Source organism: Plasmodium brasilianum, chromosome 1 (genome assembly GCF_023973825.1).
Source record: "Plasmodium brasilianum strain Bolivian I chromosome 1, whole genome shotgun sequence".
Taxonomy (NCBI): Eukaryota; Apicomplexa; class Aconoidasida; order Haemosporida; family Plasmodiidae; genus Plasmodium; species Plasmodium brasilianum.
The window spans coordinates 634226-649449 of NC_090114.1; the positions used below are offsets into that span (position 1 = coordinate 634226).

At 26.8% G+C, this 15224-nt stretch overlaps 3 protein-coding genes across 3 annotated transcripts; 2 read left to right on the forward strand and 1 right to left on the reverse strand.

Annotated features, from left to right (window-relative positions):
* Positions 1-2033: 2033 nt before the first annotated feature.
* On the forward strand, positions 2034-4715 carry MKS88_000463 (heat shock protein 110; the record flags this gene model as incomplete). The annotated part of the gene is made up of 1 exon (XM_067215695.1): positions 2034-4715. The coding sequence occupies one exon, from the start codon at positions 2034-2036 to the stop codon at positions 4713-4715; it is 2682 nt and encodes an 893-aa protein (XP_067075700.1).
* Positions 4716-6321: 1606 nt separating this feature from the next.
* MKS88_000464 (protein SCO1) lies at positions 6322-7290 on the reverse strand (the record flags this gene model as incomplete). The annotated part of the gene is made up of 1 exon (XM_067215706.1): positions 6322-7290. One exon carries the CDS (start codon positions 7288-7290, stop codon positions 6322-6324), a length of 969 nt encoding a protein of 322 aa, XP_067075701.1.
* Positions 7291-10057: 2767 nt separating this feature from the next.
* On the forward strand, positions 10058-14150 carry MKS88_000465 (chloroquine resistance transporter; the record flags this gene model as incomplete). Its single annotated transcript, XM_067215717.1, has 14 exons — positions 10058-10151; positions 10348-10613; positions 10789-10867; positions 11037-11130; positions 11303-11424; positions 11636-11707; positions 11900-11947; positions 12138-12220; positions 12515-12565; positions 12663-12719; positions 12897-12989; positions 13158-13202; positions 13361-13415; positions 14077-14150. 14 exons carry the CDS (start codon positions 10058-10060, stop codon positions 14148-14150), a joined length of 1233 nt encoding a protein of 410 aa, XP_067075702.1.
* Between the last annotated feature and the right edge of the window lie 1074 nt (positions 14151-15224).

Consider the following 15224-nt stretch of genomic DNA (forward strand, 5'->3'; position numbering starts at 1 on the left):
TGAAAAAGCACACTACAACACAATCACCTTTATTTGGGCATAATAATTATCAAAGCATTTGTTTTGTTCATTTTTTTTTTTTTTTTTATGCTATCATATAGTAAGCAAAGTCGGTGAAAGGTCGAAAAACAAAAAGTAAAGGATTTTTATTTCGTATGTTTTACTTAATGTAATGTATACATATAAATATATGTATATATAGATATATATATTATACGTATATATATATATATATATATTTACTTGAATGGAAAAATTTTGAAAATGTAACTTATTTTTCTGGTGCACATAAAAATATATCATAACTGCTGAAAACTGTTTTTTCAAAAATGGATAAAAAATAAAGCAAAACATTTAATGAAACCTAAATCCATCATCATTTAAGAATAGTAAAATTAATCTTTATATTATATAATATAATAAATACGGCACTGTTTATATGTCACAAATAAATATTATATAAACATATATATTATATATACATATATATACATATATATTTATATATATATATATATATATATATATATATATATATATATATATATATATATATATATATATATATATATACATGTACGTATAACTACATTTCACTTATGCATAAGATCACTACCCATTTTTTAAATGAAAAAAAGTAGGCATTTTTATTTTCTTTATGCATCTTACCCCACTGAGCATGCATGCTTAAAAATTAAAATTAAAAAATACATAATTGATGTTTCTATTGCTCCTCAAGGAAGTTTTTAATATGGTGTATGCTTGTTACTATTGCTATATGCAATTTGTACATATATATATATATATATATATATGTATATACGTATGACTTTTTTTTACTTTTCACTTTTTTCGTTTTTTTCTTCTCTTTTCTTTCTTTTTCTTCCATTTTTCCTTTTTTTATTGTCCTTCTTTTTTTTTTTTAAAAAAAAAAAAATTAATTAAAATAAAAAAAAAATATATATATATATATATTATATTTTTATAAATATACCTATATGTTCATTTAAATCTTCAATAAAAAGGTTTTAAACATATATCCTGTGTGAACATTTTTGAAAACACTTGTATAAATACATAATATAATACATATAATACATATATAAACATATAAATATATAATTGCAATAATTTACTACGAACGAGCTTAAAAAAAAAAAATTGTAAACTTTAAAAGAATTTATAAGAAATTATAATTCCATACTTTTTTTTTTTTCTTTTTTTTTTTTTTCTCGCAAGGATTTTAATCAAAATTATTCCTTTTTTAAAATAATTAATTCATCTACAAATTTAAACTTAATAGTTACATGAAAAGAAAAAGAAAAAATATAAAACAGCACGTAGAAGGAAGAGTCATCAATATAAGCTTTACAGATCGTCAGCAAAAACAAAAACCTTGTAAAAGTGTAAGAGGGAGGATAGGCCATTTTTATTAATGTTTATATTTATATATATGTACAACAGTATATGCGCATAGTTTCATATGAGTATACGCCCGTATAAATATATGTACAAATACGCATTCCAGCAACAGTAATAATATAGGGAAAAAAAAAAAAAAAAACATATATACATTTATACATATATATATATGTAAGCATATATGTACATATGTATGTAAGCATATATGTACATATGTATGTAAGCATATATATATATATACAGAGTAAATCGCGCATATTTTAATCGTATATTATCTCCAATCTTAGCGAAGAGCAAACTGCATTCATTCAAGCACATTTAAAGAAATACCATAAGAAAACCAAAAAGAAAAAAAAAAAAATTTATTTTTTAAAAAGAAACACCATATTATAATATACAAGCAATAATTTAATCTTCAAAGAGCAGAAAGTAATTTAAGATATAAGTCTTTGTGTTGTGCATATATATATCTTTATTTAATTATACCGTAATACGCAGTGCGCATTTTGCGCCATATATATAACTTACTGCACACGTATATACATACATACATATATCCGTCGCGCGCGTGGGTATATGCATATTTAGAAAAGAGAAAAAGTGAGTAAAACATGTCGGTGCTTGGGATAGATATAGGAAATGAAAACGCAGTGATTGCAACTATAAACAAGGGGGCAATAAACATTGTAAGGAACGATGTGTCGGAAAGGCTAACCCCTTGCTTAGTTGGTTTTACTGAAAAGGAAAGATTGATAGGAGATAATGCATTAGCAAAAGTAAAGTCAAATTATAAAAACACATGTAGAAATATTAAAAACTTGATAGGAAAAATAGTAACCAATGCAAATGATGAAGATATAGAAGTAAATGAAGCATATGGAGATTTAGTACCATGTGAATATAATTATTTAGGATATGGGGTAGAATATAAAAAGCAGAAATTGAATATAAGTGGGGTTAGAATTTTATCCGCATTATTATTTTTTTTAATAAGACTAGCCGAAAAATATATTGGTAAAGAGTGTTCAGAAATAGTTTTATCCTATCCACCAACATATACGAATAGCCAAAAAGAATGTTTAATAGCAGCTACAAAAATTATTAATGCTAATATATTGAGGCTTATTAGTGACAATACTGCTGTTGCGTTAGATTATGGTATGTATAGAATGAAAGAATTTAAAGAAGATGTAGGATCAATAGTCGTTTTTGTAAATATTGGATATGCAAATACCTGTATATGTATTGCTCGCTTCTTTTCAAATAGATGTGAAATATTAAGCGATGTTGCAGATTCTAGTTTAGGTGGTAGAAATATAGATAATGAATTAATTAAATATATAAATAATTTATTTATTAATGCATATAAAGTAAATCCCTTATATAAGAGTAATTCTTCAGATTTATGTGAAATGGGTACAGGAAAATTAAGCAAATATTTTGTATCTTCAAATAATGAAACTAGCCAAATTGATAATAAAGTACGTGTGAAACTACAAGATGTTGCAGTAAAGACAAAAAAAGTTTTATCAGCAAATAATGAAACATCTATACATGTAGAATGTTTACATGAAGATTTAGATTGTCAAGGTTCTATTGATAGAGGTACATTTGAAGAATTGTGTTCCAATTTTTTTTTACCAAAACTGAAAGATTTATTAGACAAAGCTATGGTAATTAGTAAAGTTAGTTTAGAACAAATACAATCTATAGAGATATTAGGTGGCTCTACTAGAATTCCTTTTATACAAAATTATTTGCAGGAGTATTTTAAAAAAACATTGTCAAAAACGTTAGTTGCTGATGAATCAGTTGCTAGAGGTTGTGTTCTATCTGCAGCTATGTTAAGTAAACATTATAAAGTTAAAGAGTATGAATGTATCGAGAAAGTGACGCATCCAATTAGTGTTGTATGGCATCATGTAAACGATTTTTCAAAAACGAATGTAGAAAAATTATATACAAATGATTCTTTAAAAAAGAAAGTAAAAAAAATTATTATTCCAGAAAAGGGACAAATTAAAGTTACAGCATATTATGAAGATACACCAGACTTACCACAGAATTGTATTAAAGAATTAGGTTCCTGTCTTGTTAAGATTAATGAAAAGAATGATAAAGTTGTAGAGTCTCATATTATGACGACCTTTTCGGATAATGACACATTCACCTTTTTGGGTGCGCAGGCTGTTAGTAAAACAGTTATTAAAACAAAAGAGGAAAAGAAAAAATTAGATGAAAAAGCAGCAGAAGAGAAAGATTTGGAAAATGAAAATGAGGACGATAGAGGCAAAAATAATGATAAGGATAAAGACGAGGAGAGAGATAAGGATAAAGAGAACAACAGCACAGTGGACAGTGTTATGCCAAACAACACTAACATGAGCAGCAAAAGCAAAACTGAATTGAAGAAAGGAGAAGAGGGAAAGGTACAAACGTGCTATACTGCAATTGCTATTGAAGCCATAGCACCACCAGGAAGTTACAGTAGTAAAGACATCTACAATTTTAGTGAAGCTGAAATTAATATGCAACATAGTGATCAAGTAGAGGCAGAAAGACTAAAACATATAAACGAGTTAGAAACTATTATATACGAAACACGAGATCGAATTAATGGTATATATAAAGACTTTGTAATAGATGAAGAAAGAGATTCCATATCACTAGCTTTAGATGATATTGAAAATTGGGTTTATGATAATATCGATGAAAACAAAAATATGTTTATAAAAAAAAAAGAAGAAATAAGAGAGCTTATAAAAGATATTATATACAGACATGATGTATATACATCGAAAGAAAAAAATTTAAATAATATTATTAATCATTTAAAAAATATTATATCACAATGTGGAAAGAGACAATCAGAAGAGAGCCAAAAAATTATTACTAGAACAACTAAATTTTTAGAAACAATTAATTCTTTGCAAGAACAAGAAAAAGATAAGAAATTATATGAACCTCCTGTATATACACTTAAAGATATAGAAGGAGAATTTAATGAAGTCACACAGCTAGCCCAGAAGCATTTTTCAAAAATCGAGGCAGAAGAGCTAGCCAAACAAAAGGAAAAAGAAAAAGAAAAGGAAAGAGAGAGGAAGGAACAGGAAAAAGAAAAGAAAAAACAGCAACAACAGCAACAACAACAACAACAACAACAACAACATGCTGAAGGAAAATATGCGGATGAAAATCAAGAAAAGGATTCCAAAGACGCCAAAGATAACGACGAAACGGACATTTCGACTAAAAACGACAATAACTGTAGTGCGGAGGAGAAGGATATTTAGGCCCACCAAATATCAATTGTCGGATTACGTACGCACGCGTATAAGTGTATGGGTTATGCATATATGTACATGTATGCACGCTTATACGTATTTATATGAACTTTTTAATACACATATATATATATATATATATATGTTTGTGTGTGTATAAGTTTACATACATATGTTGTATGCATTTCTGTGTAGCATACACTCAGCAATTTAAGTACGTATAATGCATACCGGTGTGCATGTGTATCTGCAGGTATTCATATTTTTGCGCTCGTAGTAATGTACTATTTTTTTTTTTTTTTTTTTTTTTCTCCTTCCCCCCCTTTTATAGCCCACCAGGGGCAAGCACATTTACGTAAATGCCAAGTCTTTGCACAAGCGCATGTATATATGTTCATGTGTGTGTGTGTGTACGCATGTATATGTATATGTGTATATATATATGAATACATATGTGCATATATCCACGTGTGATTGCATATATACACCGGAGTGATTATGCTTAACCAAATTGTTCTTTCTATTTATGTGCGTATAAGATTTGAATGCCGCACATATATAGACATATATATTCATCTAGTGTGTGCATTTATGTGTTAAACGTTTCATATTGGTTCGCCTTATGAAAAGCAAACCTTTAATTTCTTTTATTGGAAAAATGAATTTTTGTTTATATTTCAAAAAGTAGTCCATTCACCCCATATGGGTGGGTGTATCTTGCCTATGATAGTTTTTAGATCTTATCCCTTTTCCCCAACGCTGTCTGTGCGCAGACATGCATCTACAAGCATATGCTTATATATATAAACTTACGTGTATATCCTTACATGTATATCTGAACATACATTTATTCATATTTATATATGTGTATGCAAATTACAACCTTTGTACGCAATTTTGTTGGAAAATCGTCATATAATGGAATCTGAATGTCTCGTTTTTTGTTTACCCGATCATGTAGACATTTCAGATATGTTAACAAAATAAAGTTACCATAAATCTACTTTTTTTTCTTTTTTTTTTTTTTTTTTTTTACCTCGTTCCTTTTTATTTATTTTGGAAGAGGTACAAAAATCAATGACTGTTTCGCTTAAACAAGGTTTTTAAATAGCACATTTTTGGCTTCAAATATGGTTGACGCTAAAAACGCAAAAACAAAGGAAAAAAGGAAAAAAAAGAATAAAAAAAGAAAAGAAAAAAAAAAATATAAAAATATACATACGCATAAAAAGATATTGGAATTAGAATTAGAATTAGAATTAGATTTGGAATCGAAATTAAAATTGGGATAATTTTTATAATGCGCGTAGGTTTGGCAACTCCCGAAACGGAAAAAACGACTGAGATGATGTCCCATTTTCTCTGGGTACAGTGTCTGATGGAAAATATATATAATCGCGTAAGAGTGGGCTGATTGATATATGTACACATTATGTGCAGATACAAGAAGTGGACACAGAAACGGCAGGACTACTACTTTTGTCTGTGTAATGCTAAATCAGTATTAGCACAAGCTCTAGAGCATATTTATTTGTACCGGACACCCACTTTTATGCTTTAATTTCATTAGGTAAAAGAAATAGGAAATATGCACTTGAATGTACTATATACCCTCTCATACATGCTCTACTTTATTCTTTGCTAGATATTCATCTATATAAAGCGAAATCCTTTCAACCATTTCATTGACTGTGCAGTTTTTTCCAAAAAAATCGACAAATTTTCCATTCGTATCAAGTAGGTAATGGATGATTGAATGATCTATTAAGTAGTTATAGTTCTTATTGATTGTGTTGTTATTACCATTTCCTACATCTTTACTAGTTGACTCTGTTAAATGTTCATTGTAGTAAACACGAAATAACTTGGAAACATCCTTGATAAGTTCCTTAGTACCTGTTAAACCAATTAACTTTTCACTAAATGACTTACAATAATAATTTATTTGTGCAACTGTGTCCCTATTTGGATCTACTGAAATAAAAATTGGAGTAATTATATTTCCATATTTGTTGGTAATTTTTTCTGTTACTATAGTTTGCTTTTCTAACTCCTGAGGACATATATCAGGACAATAAGTAAACCCAAAATAAATTAAACAAAATTTATTTTTAAAAAATTTATTTGTTATGATCTTACCATTTTGATTAATCAAAGTAAAGTTTCCTCCTATTAATGGTTTCCCTATATTTTCTACAGTCGTTTTACCAATGCCTCTTTTTTTCCCCTTTTTTTCCATCTGTGCAGTGTATAGATATATCAGAGTTGGTAGTGTTAATGCCAAATTGACAGCTAAACATCTCCACGTAAAAAATATGTTCTGCGCTTTGACTCGCTTTTGTCCATTCGGTCTGTTAGATCCACATTCCCCATTTGGCCCATTTGTACCATTTTCTTCTTTTTCCTTCTCTCCCCGCGTATTTGTGGTATATCTCTTTCTCTTTTCGAAATTAATTTTCTTTTTCTTATAGCTCCCACCCCGTGCCTCAAAAAAGAAGTTTCTCGAGCCAATTGCACCGAAGCACGTACTTAACAATTTCTTCTTGTCCATATTAATTATGTTTTTCATAAAAAAGAGCTCCATTTTTTGCGATCTTAAAATTTTGCCCTTCGCTCCATCCTTTTCCAGCTGTTCGTTTTATGTCGCTGTATTTTCTTCGTTTTATTTTGTTTTATTTTGTTTTATTTTGTTATATTTTATTTGTTTTATTTTATTTTTTTCTGTTTAATTTGTTTTATTTTGTTATTTTCTGTTTAATTTGTTTTATTTTGTTATTTTCTGTTTAATTTGTTTTATTTTGTTATTTTCTGTTTAATTTGTTTTATTTTGTTATTTTCTGTTTAATTTGTTTTATTTTGTTATTTTCTTTATATTTTTTATATTTTTTTTCTTTATTTTTTATCCGTTCTGTTTGCCCGCTCCCCCTTTGGGTCGCCCAAACAGTGGATGTGCTTCACGTAGTTTTACTATTACTGCTAGAACATGTTAAAATTTATTTTGATTTTTCCTTTTTTTTTTTTTTTTTTTCATTAAGTGTGCTTATTGACATTACTGATATTGTTCACAAGGAATGATTAGCATTCTTTATTTCCATTCTCAAATAACATTTTGCACATTTTTTTTTTTATTTTTCATTTTTCCTTAACATGGTGAATATATTATTGTTAATCTAGAATAAAGACGAAGACTCATAAAAAGATTGTACGGGAAAAAAAGAAAATACTATTTTACTTAAAATATGTAAATATAATTTAACTACAATTAAATCATACGCTCTGCACAAATTTTACATTTACTTGTTCGTTTCTACATTCAGGTGTACCCACAAATATGCATATATGTACATCTATATACGTATTACGTATATATCTAATACACATATAAAAAGGAAGAATGTATACAATAGTGGCTCATATAAGCGGCAAATTAATTCCCGCAATTCTCTGATTAGTACTGCTTCTGTTATTAGTAGTAACAGTAGTGTGTAAGCAAATAATTATGCATGCGTAGGAGTAAATAGGCAATGGAGTTAAAAAGCTGAAATACTTTTCCTTTTCAACTATTACGTTATATTAATAACCTCAACAATATGATATATTATGTGTAAGCCGATCAGTGACAACTCTCTTTCATGGAAACAGTGAAATATTACAGTAGAACATGTATTGCTAGCAGAAAGAACGCATCATATATATACAAATACTTATACATGTATGTATATGTACTGCCCATTCTGCCGCATTTACATTTCAGTAATTTAAGAATTAGGAAAATCGGTTAAGCTATTGTAAGCTGTTTTTTGCTTTTTGTGTTTTTTAAATTGTATTATATGTATAATGCAATTTTTTAAAATATTATTATTTCATTTTCTCTTGGTAAACACTCTTTTAAATAGAAAAAAAAAAAAAGAAAAATTTTTAATTGTAGAATTGTGTTCAGAACATTTGTTCTGTTAAATTTTTTTTTTTTTTTTGCTATTTTTTTTTTTTTTATCTTACTTTTGTCTGTTATTTATTGTTTCTTTCCTTGGTCTTATTATTTTGTACATATATATATGAAAGTATATATTGTGTACATCTTGTTATTATAATATATAATATGTATGCGGTAATATACCTATAATCCGTACATTTTTACACTTACACATTTCTATGTTTATACATTTATACTTCCAATAGAAACTGAAAATTCATGGCATTTTTTTTTTTTTATTTTTACGGGGGCTTTCAGTAAAAAATCTAGTTGTAAAAAAAAAAAAAAAAAAAAAAAAAAAAATTTAACAGAACAAATGTTCTGAACACAATTCTATAATTAAAAATTTTTCTTTTTTTTTTTTTTTTTTTTTTTTCTTCTTTTTCTTTTTTTTTTTCTTCTTCTTCTTTTTCTTCTTTTTCCTCTTCTTCTTTTCTTCTTTTTCCTCTTTTTCTTCTTTTTTCTTTTTATTTTCTTTTTATTTTCTTTGTTCTTCCTTTCCTTTTTTTTTTTTTTTTTTTGACGAAACATAGTATTGTTCAACTGTGAATGTATAACTAAAATTTGTTCAACTGACAGCAGGTTTGCTCTTAACGTATAAATGGTACAGTTTTGCGTGTATACATGAACTTATTTTTAATCTAATCTAATTTGAGAAGTGTAATATAAGCGCTCAAATTTAAGCTATATAATATAAGCACTATAATATAAGAGATATAATGTAGTATAAAAATAATATAGCGCTGTGAGAACTGCTTTTTCTTACGGGGTGGTAAGAACCCAAACACATTGTACACATATGCGTGTACACGGGTATACCTTTTGATTTATACCAGTACATTTAAGTATACGTATATATATATTTAACTTAAATTTATTGGTACCTATAATTAAAAAAAATGTACGTAAAAGTGTAAAATTATTCATATGAAATTATTAATAATTTTTAGTGCTTTCACATTAACGGCTAATATACGACAACATTAAGTGAACCATCATTGTATGTACCGACACTAGTTCTATTTATATATATATATATATATATATATATATGCGTATGTATACGTATATATTTATGCAAATGTATATATTTATGTATAGCTGAATATCTACCTTCTTATAGTTATATGGAACTTAAATTTGATCCTTGAATTTTGTTCTAAACTTAAATAATTTACAGCCAGTTTACCACTTAGCGTTCACTTTTTAGTAATTACTTCCTAATTCCTAATTCCTACTTCCTACTTCCTAATTCCTACTTCCTACTTCCTACTGTTTACTTTTTACTGTTTCCTTTCCTATTTTTTTTTTTTTTTTTTTTTTTTTTTTCTCTCTTTCTCTCTTTTCTTTTCAATTTTTATAAAACTACTGTGTAACAATGAAGATCATAAAAAAAAAAAAAAATAAAGGAAACCATAAAACAAAAAGTGACACACCTTATAGAGACCTGGATAATCTAGTACAGAACGGAAGTGCTGCTGAAAAGAATGAAAACTTTTTTTCCATTTTATTTTCCATTTAATCATGGCGCTTGCTCTTGTTGTTCATTCTTCCTGCTTTCATACTTCATACTTCATACTTCTATCCTTCTTTGTTCCGTTTTTTCATCTTTTTTTTTTTTTTTTTTTTTTTTTTTTTTTCTCCTTTTGCTCTTTCCTTTCCTTTTAGATGATATTCAACATAGAATTTCCGTCATAAGTAAAATTACGAACTTCTTCAGTCTGATAGTTCATGAGATACGGGAAAATATATTCATGTACACCCTAAGTATAATATATTTGAGTGTGTGTGTAATGAATAAAATATTAGCAAAAAGAACACTAAATAAAATTGGCAATTATAGCTTTATAACATCGGAAACTCATAACTTTATTTGTATGGTTGTTTTTTCCTCGTTATATTTTTTTTTTACTCGTTCAAAAATGTCTGCAAAGGTTAGAACGAAAAGGGGGATGTGGCTATTAATAATTTAAAAAAAAAAAAAAAAAATGAAACATTGAACATTATATGCTATACGTTATACTGCAAACGTTATATATGTTAAGCAGTGTGCTAAATGTCCTAAACGCGCTTATACTCATAAACGTGTTTCGTTTTTCTTACATATAGGAAAGACAACAAAATTTTGGGCTTCAGTTCTTCGCCATATCGATTTTGGATGCCTCTTCAGTAATACTTGCATTCATAGGTAATACACATAAACGTAGAAGTTTAGAAATCGCTCTTCGTACGTTTTTACATTTTTGCTTCTTTTGATAACATCTCTATTCTGTGTGTACGTGTGGGTTATGTGCACATGTATGTATATATATATATATATATATATATTTATATATTTTTTTTTTTTTTTTTTTAAGGACTTACAAGAACCACAGGAAATATTCAGTCCTTCGTTTTGCAGTTGAGTATACCAATAAATATGTTTTTCTGTTTTTTGATCCTAAGATACAGGTAAAAAAATAATATAATTAGCACATGCCCATGCGTGTACGTGGGTATATATATACATATATGTACACACATATATATATATTTTTATACATTTGAGATCACATTTATAAGAGTTGTAAGCATCCAACGGAAGTGCTTCATTGACCTAATTTTATTTGCATGTTCCCCTTAGATATCACCTTTTTAATTACCTAGGAGCTGTTATAATAGTGGTAACCATAGCTATAGTAGAGATGATACTATCATTTGAAACACAAGAAGAAAATTCAATTATTTTTAATTTGGTCTTGATTGGTTCCTTAGTTGTAAGTTCATACTTTCATGGAATAGTGAAGAAGGACGTCTTTTTTGCTCATTCAGTTTTGTTACTCCTTTTCATCACTTTTTGCTCCTTTTAGCTATTTCTAACCTTTTACATTTTTTTTTTTTCTTTTTTTTATTTTAGTTTTTTCGTTTTTTCTTTTTTTGTGTACTTTTTCTTATTTTTCTTTTTTTTTATTTGTAGCCATTATGTTTTTCAAACATGACAAGGGAGATAGTTTTTCAGAAACACAAGATAGACATTTTAAGATTGAATGTAAGGGAATAGTTTCCATTGCATACGATATATATATGTACACATGTACATAAATACATACCTACATGCATATATTATACAGTATTACATAATAATAAATAAATATTTGTACGTTTAAAGTACATGGCATATATATTCATTTTCAGTTTAATCAAATATAAAGTACCAAATTTTTTTTTTTTTTTTCCGCAGGCCGTTGTATCTTTTTTTCAAATATTTACAACCTGTTTTATTTTGCCGGTCTACACTCTCCCATTTTTGAAGCAACGTATTTATAAATTGAAAATTCTTCTTTTTATATGCTTAAAATGAGATAAAATGAATTCGCGAATTCTATATTATTTGCTATGCCATTTTGGTCGCAATTTTACTATCTTTTTTGTTTTATTTTTTTATGTTTTTCTTTTTTTCCCTTTTTAAATATATTTAGTTCATTTGCCATTTTCTGAAATTGGCTCAAACATTAAGAACGGTTTCAACTGCCTATTTTTCGGAAAAAACACCATTGTTGAGGTAATCAATAAAAATTAGTTTGTCTACAATAGCTTTGTTTATTTTATTTATGCACCTTACTACTTGCAAATTTTTTTTTTTTTTGTAGTTTTGTACTTTTTTTACCGTTTTACATGTACTGTGCATTTCATTTTTCACTTTTTTTTTTTTTTTTTTTTTTTTTTTTTTTTTTTTTTTTTTATGCTTTTTTTTTGTTTATTTTATGCTTTTTTTTTTTGTTTATTTTATTTTTATTTTTTTTTTCTTTCTTTGGACCAGTCATTAATACTTACAAAATATTTTTTTTCCCCGTAGAATTGCGGTCTTGGTATGGCTAAAATGTGTGACGACTGTGACGGAGCATGGGTAATAAAAATACTGAAAATCATGTACACAATAATGAATAAATTAAAATCCAAAACATCTTCCCTTCCCTTCATTATTATCTTTTATACTTCTACAGAAAACACTTTTAGCTTATTCCTTTTTTAATATATGTGACAATTTAATCACTAGTTATGTAAGAACTAAATAAAAAAAAAAAAAAAAAATCCAAGGAAATAACAACACATATTATGGGGCATTTTTCTTTGCGTTTTTCTCTGTGTTTTCCCAGTTTCACTCATTTGAATTGTGAATATACGCTATATTTAATCCATTTTAATTTTTTATTTTTTATTTCTTTTTTACGCGACAGATAATCGAAAAGTTTTCGACTATGACATACACTATCGTTAGCTGTATCCAAGGACCAGCAATAGCAATAGCATACTATTTTAAATTCCTTGCGGTAACACTATTATTTTTAGTTTTTCGTTAACATTTGTAGTATTCATTATTTAAATTCATTCTACACATTTTGTAAAAATATGCATTAATGTACAACTCATTTTATGATTATTTTAATAACCCTTTTTGTAAATAATTCCATTTTTTTATTTTTTCTTGTTTATTATAGGGTGATGTTGTTAGGGAACCACGTATATTAGACTTTGTAACATTGGTATAAAAAATTGATCTTTCAAAAAATAGCACAATTATATATTATATACAACGTAACAAAATAAAGTATTTATTTTATTTTTTTTTTTATAAAATATCATACAAATGTGTCGCAATAAATATTTATTTTATTTTTATTATTTTTTTGTTTTTTCTTAGGTTGGCTATCTCATTGGTTCAGTATTTTACCGAATTGGAAACATAATCCTAGAAAGTAAACAAATTGAGAATATATTTTCTACATATATGTAGTGTATGTATAAATGTGTGTGCACATGTAATTGTTGTATGTGCTTAAACCTATACCGTGTGCATAAATTTGTTATGTGTGGATAATATTATTCCGTGTGCATAAATTTGTTATGTGTGGATAATATTATTCCGTGTGCATAAAATTATTCCGTGTGCATAAAATTATTCCATGTGCATAAATTCATTCCATGTGCATACATTCATTCCGTGTGCATAAATTCAATCTGTGTGCATAAATTCATTCCATGTGCATACATTCATTCCGTGTGCATAAGTTCATTCCATGTGTATACATTCATTCCGTGTAACTAAAATTATTACGTGTGGATAAAGTTATTCCGTGAGCATAAAATTATTCCGTGAGCATAAAATTATGCTGAGTATACAAAGTTATGCCTAGTACAGGACACTCATAGGCAGCTTTGCTGTGTGCATATAAATATTACATCTTCATATAATTTTGTACTGTACATGTAAAAATGTGTTTCGGGCGTAAGTGTATATATATATATATATATGTATATAAATGTGCACAATTTTGATTTGCAACTTGTATTTAATGAACTATAATATGTACAATTTTCGCACGTTCATGGTATTATTTTAACTTCAAAATAATTTAGGAGAAAAATTGAAAGAAGGAAATGATGCGGATTCTGAGGAACTTACTAATGCAGATGGAATAGCAACTGCTTAAAATGTTTTTTTAAAAGCTGCATTTAACTTTACATAAAATGTAAAAATCGTTTTTAATTTGCCGATACTTTTTAATTTACAAATACATACATACATATATACATGCATATACATCTGTATGTACATATACATGTATACATTTATATGCTTGCTCATTTGTCCACTGACAATTCAATGAAATATTTACCAAAACTTTTTTAAGTGAAAATTTTTTTTTGTATGATTTACACATATATCGCGTTCCTTATATGAACACTGTACATTTTTAATATTTTTATGTATTTTTTTTTTTTTTTTTGTATATTTTATCAAACTTCAAAAAAAGAGAAAGGTTTGACTCAATGTTTTTTTTTTCTTTTGCTGTTATTGCTGTTATTGCTGTTAACGCTGTTTTTGTTTTGTTGTTGTTTGATATGTATTAACATATTTATTCTTAACCATTTAATTCTCGCTTCTACATTTTGATATAATTATTTATTTTTTTTGTTATGTATTATTCATTAAAAATCAGATTACCAAAGATTTTTTACAGTACAAACATTTTTTATGAAAGAAAAGAAATAAAAAAAAAAAATAATAATAAAAACGGGGATTTTTTTTTTTTTCATTTTTTTTTTTTTTGCACATATATATATATATTATTTAAAAGGACGTAATAATAAAATATAGAAAATAATTACTATATTTTCCAAGTCACATTCTTTCAAATATCATATATGCTGTTTTCCATATATACAATTGTTTAGAAGAGTTTACAATTATATTTTTTTTCCTATTTTAACTAAATATAATTAAGATTTAAACTTCTAATTATAAAAAAAAAAAAATTCCCTGTAAGAAATTTGAAATATCTTTCGCCACATATTTCAGAATTTCCAATTCTTTTACTTTTTTTTTTTTTTATTTCTTTTCTTTCTTCTTTTAATCTACGTATTCTCATCATTTTTTTAATGAATTACACAACATTATCATATTTAAAAGCTTAACACAAGTCTTTCTTCCTTCGGTATCTACAGTAAACAAGTGCATATATATAAAAATAAACCCACAATGTGCAATCAAAGAAGTAGCATCT